Below are 6791 nucleotides of genomic sequence, written 5' to 3'. Positions count from 1 at the left end.
ACATCTGGTGAAAATTTCATGTCATTAGCACCTCTAGTAATATATTTACTGAGAAAAATGGTGACGTGTTCAATACTTATTTTACCCGCTGTATTTGAACAAATTGTTTCTTGTTTGTCAAATAACTACATGCCCACTTAATACCGGACCTCTTATACCATATTTGTTCAATTTCTCAAGAAGAATGCTCTGATCAATAGTGTCAAATGCTTTCTTTAAATCAACATAAACACTAACATAAATTTGTTTTTGGTTAACAGCTTTTGTTATTTGTTCTATCAGATCCATGATAGCCATTGATGTTGAGGTCTTAGCTCTAAAGCCGTACTACTCAAAACATTTTGTTTGTCAATGAATCAATCCAATCTGGTTACAAACATTTTTTCCAAAATTTTGAAAACTGAGGTAACAAGGACATGGGTCTATAGTTGGTAAACATGGATTTCTCACCATTCTTGTAAAGAGGAATTCCCTTAGCTATTTTCATTCCATCAGGAAATATCCCTGTCAAAAATGATAAATTACATGTGGCTCAACAACAGAACCCATTATTTCCTTCACAAGTGTCAAATCCATGTCCACCCTGTCTTTTGATTTTTTTTTCAGGAAATTTTTTTTACCATATTCATTATTTCTTCTTTGTCAGTTGCCTCAAGAAAAAAACTGTTGGTACAACCCATCACTGTATGAGTCACACTATCATTTACATTTGGTATTTCAGCAGAAAGACTTGGGCCAACATTCACAAAGTAATTATTAAATTAATTTACAATTTCATTCTTCTCATGGGTTTCATTGTCATCCTTAACAAAATATTGTGAAACACCTGGTTTCTCTTCTGATTCTTTAGTTCTCAACTTTAAGAAACATGAATACAAGTACTTTTTCTTTTTACAAGCATTTCTCAGTCCTTTTGTCATCCATGGATTGTCAATAATATTTGACTTTTTATAGTTGTTTCACACACAGTTCTTTTCATACAAAACTCCTAAGATATTCATGAAAATTTCATAAGCTTTTTTCACATCAGCAACATACACCTCTCTCCAGTTTTGTTTTCCCAGATCATCCTTCTCTTTATCCAAAACTTTTTTTGACATATTTATTGTTTTTTTTTTCTTGCTTGAGGCTGCCTTTTTTTACTGTTTTGATTCTTTTTTTGAAATCATGAAAACAGGTAAATGATCACTTTTATAAGTTGTCAAAATACCACTTATCACTTCTTCACTTGTTATATTAGTGAAAATGTTAATTATTGTGGCACTATGAGTTTCTGTGCAGAACTTGTGATCGCTTGCTTTACACATATTTAAAGTAAATCTTTTTGGCCACAATACATTCAGCAGCAGAGAACATGATGATGAGTCTTCTCAGGTGAGGACAGATTATAACTCATTACAGGGAGAAACCAGGCAGGATTTCAGGACAGGCTTCTCACAAATATTTCAGAAATTTATTCACACCAAAATATGTTTTATTTTTTTATTATTTCTACTTAGGTCCAAATGAAAAATTAAACTGATATTATTTTTGAAATATATTAAATTGAAAAATGACAGATTGTTTTAGTTCAAAAGCAAAAAACTGACATGAATGTTTAAAGACGTAGTTTATTTATTAATTTATTTCTTTTCAAATACTTGACTCTCGCCTTTTTTGTGTTCTTAAAGGCAGCAAGTATAGGTCATGACCATTTTTAGTAGCTTGATTAATCTTGCACATTCATTTCAATTCAATTCAGTTCAGTTCAATTCAATTCAATTTATTTATACAGCTCCAAGTCTCAACAAACATCGTCTCAGGGCACGGTACACAAAAAAATAATAAATCTAAAGAAGCCAGCAGGTTGGGTTGAATCTTCACTTCAACACAGTCTACCATCCTGAGCAGCACATTGGTGACAGTGGAGAGGAAAATCTCCCAGTTTGTGTGCTTAGTAACAAATTGTTTTCAGGAAATGTGTTTTACTGAACATTTCATGTTCTATGTTACCATTTGGCACTTGATCTGGCTACTTACCCTGTAGATATTGGAGGGTAATTGTGTCAACCAGAGTCTGGTAGCTAAAACTTTAGATTTTTTTAGTAAATACTGCAGTTTAAAGAACTAAACTGAAGTCTGGTGTTGTACTGTGGTTGTTACTGATTATATGTGTTTTAGCCACTAAGGAAAGGTGTGATTGATTGTGAGAAAATGAAAAAAATTACTCAAAACCCTGACAAATTTGTCCCCCTCACTTCTGAGATCGTGATTACGCCCTTGCGAGTGTTTATGTTTTAAGTTTGTAMGTGCTTCTTATTCTATTTTACTTAAGTCTGTGTCATTCAAACTGAAGGACATTTTTTTCACATGGCTGTATGTCATCAGAAATGTCTAGCACATATTTGAGACTATATGAACATACAGTATCAGCTGCAGATAAATGTATTTGTGTACCGTGGTGGTGTCAGTTTCTCCTCCAGGAACTCTTCGATCTTATTGACATCGACCTTGACCTCGCCATTAAATGTCATGAAAGGAGGATTGGTTCCTGGAGCCAGGTCCTGCAAATCAGCCGGTTTTCTGACAAATCAAAATGTAAACACGTTTAGTTACAATGGTAAACAGAATCAAGAAAACTGTTTTACTTTCTCAAATTCATGTTTTTGTTCATGTTGTGTAGCTATATGAACAAATCTTACCGTTTGAGGTCAACTGTTGTGATGCTAAAGGTGACTCCTTTCAACAACAAGATCATAAAGAGTCTCTGAGAGAAAGGACAGTTGCCGATGCTCTCCCCATCACTTCCTGCCTGTACACACACAAATACACAGACAAGTGAACACTAGAAATGATTGATATCAATGTTAAAATACACATAAATGTACTAAGTGATTAGTCAATCACATAGTATTTCACTCCTATGCCGTACTGGGATGCAACTTCTCAGCTTCTGTCTATTCCAAGTTCAAATGTCAGCATAAGTTAGAGCTAAAAATATTCATGTAGTTAAAAATAAATATATAAAGATTTTGCWTGTTTTACTGGGTGACTTCAATGCCCATGTGGGCAATGTTGGACTTATCTGGAAATGGAGGATTGAGAGCAACGGCCACCTTGATCTGAACCCGAATGGTGTTCTGTCTGTCGTTGGACTTCTGTGCTCAGCATGGGTTGTCCATAACATGTTTGAGCATAGGGTGGTCCATAAGTGTACTTGGTATCAGGCCACCTTAGGCCAAATGTCGATGATCAGTTTTGTAATCGTGTCGTCTGACCTGCGGTCCCATGTTTTGGACACTTGGGTGAAGAGAGGGACAGAGCTGTCAGTTGATCACCACCTGGTGGTGAGTTGGTGCCGATGGCAGGGGAGGTTGCCGGACAGAGCTGGTAAACTCAAACRGTGTGTGAATATGTTGAGCTGGGAACATTTGGTGGAGCCTCCTGTCCATGCGGTCTTCAACTCTCACCTTGGCAGAGTTTTTCACATGTCCTGGTGGAGGTCGGAATGGACTCTGAATGAGCCATGTTCAGGGCCTCAATGTGGCTTCCAGGAGCCTGAAGGATATTGGTGCCTGTTGCGGCGGCAGCCAAATGGTGATGGAGGCTGTCAGACTGAAGAAGACCTTCTGGACTTGGCTTTCCCAAGCAGCTGACAAGTTAACACATTCTCACTCTTGACTCGTCACATTTTGATGCTTTTCCAAGGTTCCCTCTGCGTCTAATTTTGATGCAGTGTAACTGTGTACCCGACGCATCAGTTTTTGACACACCAGGCATTTCCGTGTTTCCTCAGCGTCCAGTTTTGATGCGTTGGGATGCAAAATATAGGGGTCTTTGACTTGGGGTCCGTGGTTAATATTAGGGATCAGGGTTAATGGTTAATTTTAGGTAGTTGGGTCAGGGATAGTATGTCTAGGGCAAATATTTGGTAATTTTAGGCTTTGGGACACATAGTTGACGTGAATTTCCTACACTTTCTAAAAATGGTTAATTTTAGGGATCAGGGTTGATGTTTAATTTTAGGTACTAGGGTCAGGGACAGGATGTCTAGAGTGAATAAAGGTAATTTTAGGCTTTGGGACAGTTAGTTTTTGTGCATTTTCTACACTTCCTGAAATTATGACCATGGATTCCGCCCCATCTCATCAATAACTGACGCGAGGRGGGTACCCGATGCATCAAAACCGGACGCAGAGGGAACCTCGGAAAAGTGTCAATATGTGACGAGTTGGGAGTGAGAATGGATTGGACAGGTACAGAGTGGCAAAGAGGGTCACAGCTTCAGTGGTTGAAGATGCAAAAATGTGAATATGGGAGAAATTTGAGGAGGCCGTGGACTTTTGGTGGGCCTTGATGAGGTTCTGGCAAACTGTTCGGCAACTCAGAAAAGGAAAGTGCTCCCTGTTCCAAGCTGTACTTGATTTGGGTGGGGGACCTGGAGTGAGGATATCGTTGGGCGGTGGAAAGAACACTTTGAGGATCTCCTCAATCCACCCTATATGGTCTCAGCTTGTTTTGATATAAACCATCCATCAGTCAAGTCTAATAACATTTTATTAACCTTTAATTGGATGAGTCTCAAATCTTTGTGGTGTTGGTTTTAAGCAGCTGTACGTAATGTGAATGCAGTCAGTAATGATAGGTGAGTTAGTGTTAGTGTACTCCTGTGGTAAGAGCTCTCTGCATCAAAGAACAGGCTAATCAGATTAAATAGTGAGAATGTAGAGATTAAGCCTGTATGCTACTGGTGACAGAATACACAGGCACACCACTTAGCCATTAGCGCACTCCACATCCCCAACAACAACAAGACAAACAGTGATTATGGCTTAGAGAAAAATACAACAATCACTATAATGGAACCAATTTGTTCAGTTCACACAGTTCAACTTTTGGAGGAAAAGAAGAAAGTCCCTGATCTTTCTGATGGACCCCTTATCTGCACTTTAACTATTCCTAAATATTTCCATCTACCTTCATCAACTGGGCTCTTGACAAAGAAAGCCATTGTTGGAATGTGAGGCCTCATAAAACCACAAGCTTAGTGTACGAGAGTCTGAGGCAGGGTTCAGATATTAATGAGTTGTTTTGTTGGAGTTAAACCGCTTAAGATCCTTTTTTAATTTGTGGCCTGTTTGGAATGTAACACTGAACCTAAGAGCAGAATAAGCCTCTCTGTGTTGATGAGACATGCTTATTTCCAGTTTAGTTCAGTTTATTTTAAGGAGGGGTATTATGCAAAGTTGACTTTTTGAGCTTAATAACATATTATAATATCATTCCCTCATCAAAAACATACCTAGAGTGCTGCTTTGACTCATTTTTGCATGTTTGTGAAATCCTTTAATCTCATGTGAAGCCATTTGGAGCTACCTAAAAACTTGCTGGTACAAAGCTCCGCCTATTTGTAGAAAGCTCCTCCCCGGAGTTCATTCTGCAGCTGAGTTCCTGCACCACAMAGCCCCCTTCTCAAGTGACACCTGAGGTAATCCCACCTTCACCTTGAACCCTTGTTACTCTAACCATCTCATCATTACCTCACTGTACTACATGTCCTGTAAGTATTTATTGAATACTAGAGGAAAATGGATATTCTTTAATAAATTCTGTGTGAAATATGGATTACAGGAAACCAAATATTTTTGAAGAGCTTTCCCTCAAAATTATGGATTATAGATAGATTTTGAAAAGCTTAGACCAGTGGTTTCCAGTCCTGGTCTTTGAGAAACCCTGTCCTGCATATTCACCGTAGTATTTATCAAAGTGGAACACTGGTGTTTTACAGAGACGCCGCTTCAAAATGTTGTTTTAATTTGACAACAGCTGCTACTGAAGGTTGTGTGCTGCTAATGTATCAAACTAACTTAAGTGGGATTTTATTATGAAAACACACAGTAGCCCTTAGGTTGCTTCAAGCAGAGCACTGCTTAACGTTTTAGATAGTGGTGATGGATTTGAACAGTGGTGGACACAGTTCCACTCATCCACTGACTCACTAATAGTAGAACTAATAGTTTGATGAGTAGTTTATTGTTTTCATTCTTTATTTTTAGGGGTGTCAGAGGCAGGCTTACTTTACCCCCCCCCCCCCCTCCCATTTTTTTTGGTCAATTTAGCTTTTTATATTTCGCAGAACTAAAGGCTGGTTTATACTTCGAGTCTCACGTCTTGGTCCCCCTGCTGAGTGACTAAAAATTGCATAATTTTTTTCAGCTATCCCACTGCTGTTCCCCGACGAGGAGCAGGACCGGAACAGGACTCTCTGGATGTCTTTCTGCTTCTCTGAAGCTGGTTGTTAAGATTTGCAAAGCTAGCTGTTTGGTTGGCTGTGCCCACCACCAATTAAGTCTAATAATATCAAGAAAAAATATTTAATTGGTTGATCTGGAAATTGAAATCTATTATTTTGTAAATTACAATTAAAAACACCCTGTGCTCTTTGACTGCAGATAGTCATTTGTTTTAGTGTATAGGTATGTGAATCAGACATGCGAAGACATTAGGTGACATCCTATTAGTGATGTCCTAATCCAACAGGCGTAGTAGTCTACAATATGTCAAGCATGTAGGTCTAGAGGTTGTAGCACTTGAAACTCACTGTTCAGTTAATACAATGAGGTTGGCACAACTAACCAAAAATGTTTACTCCACTAACTCATAAATCACTAATTAGAAATATATAACTTTGTTAATGCAAAACATAAAAAATTAGTACAAGCTAACACTAAACAAATATATACTGTATATATATGTGTGTGTGTGTGTGCGTGTGTGTGTGTGTGTGTGTGTGTGTGTGTGTGTGTGTGTGT

The 6791-nt window shown here is 38.1% G+C and overlaps 1 protein-coding gene across 1 annotated transcript in view; it reads right to left on the bottom strand.

Annotated features, from left to right (window-relative positions):
• The window catches only part of LOC106519028 (uncharacterized), a 23124-nt gene that overhangs the window by 10524 nt on the left and 5809 nt on the right, over positions 1-6791 (bottom strand). Inside the window, exons 2-3 of the mRNA XM_014010506.1 lie at positions 2682-2791; positions 2437-2562 (exon numbers count right to left, since the gene is read on the bottom strand). Of these exons, the coding sequence (XP_013865960.1) occupies positions 2437-2562; positions 2682-2791 (236 nt within the window). The remainder of the gene's footprint in view (positions 1-2436; positions 2563-2681; positions 2792-6791) is intronic.

Source organism: Austrofundulus limnaeus, unplaced genomic scaffold, assembly GCF_001266775.1.
Source record: "Austrofundulus limnaeus strain Quisiro unplaced genomic scaffold, Austrofundulus_limnaeus-1.0 Scaffold70, whole genome shotgun sequence".
Taxonomy (NCBI): domain Eukaryota; kingdom Metazoa; phylum Chordata; class Actinopteri; order Cyprinodontiformes; family Rivulidae; genus Austrofundulus; species Austrofundulus limnaeus.
The sequence above is the reverse complement of the archived record's forward strand: the minus strand, read 5'-3'. Positions and strand labels throughout refer to the sequence as shown.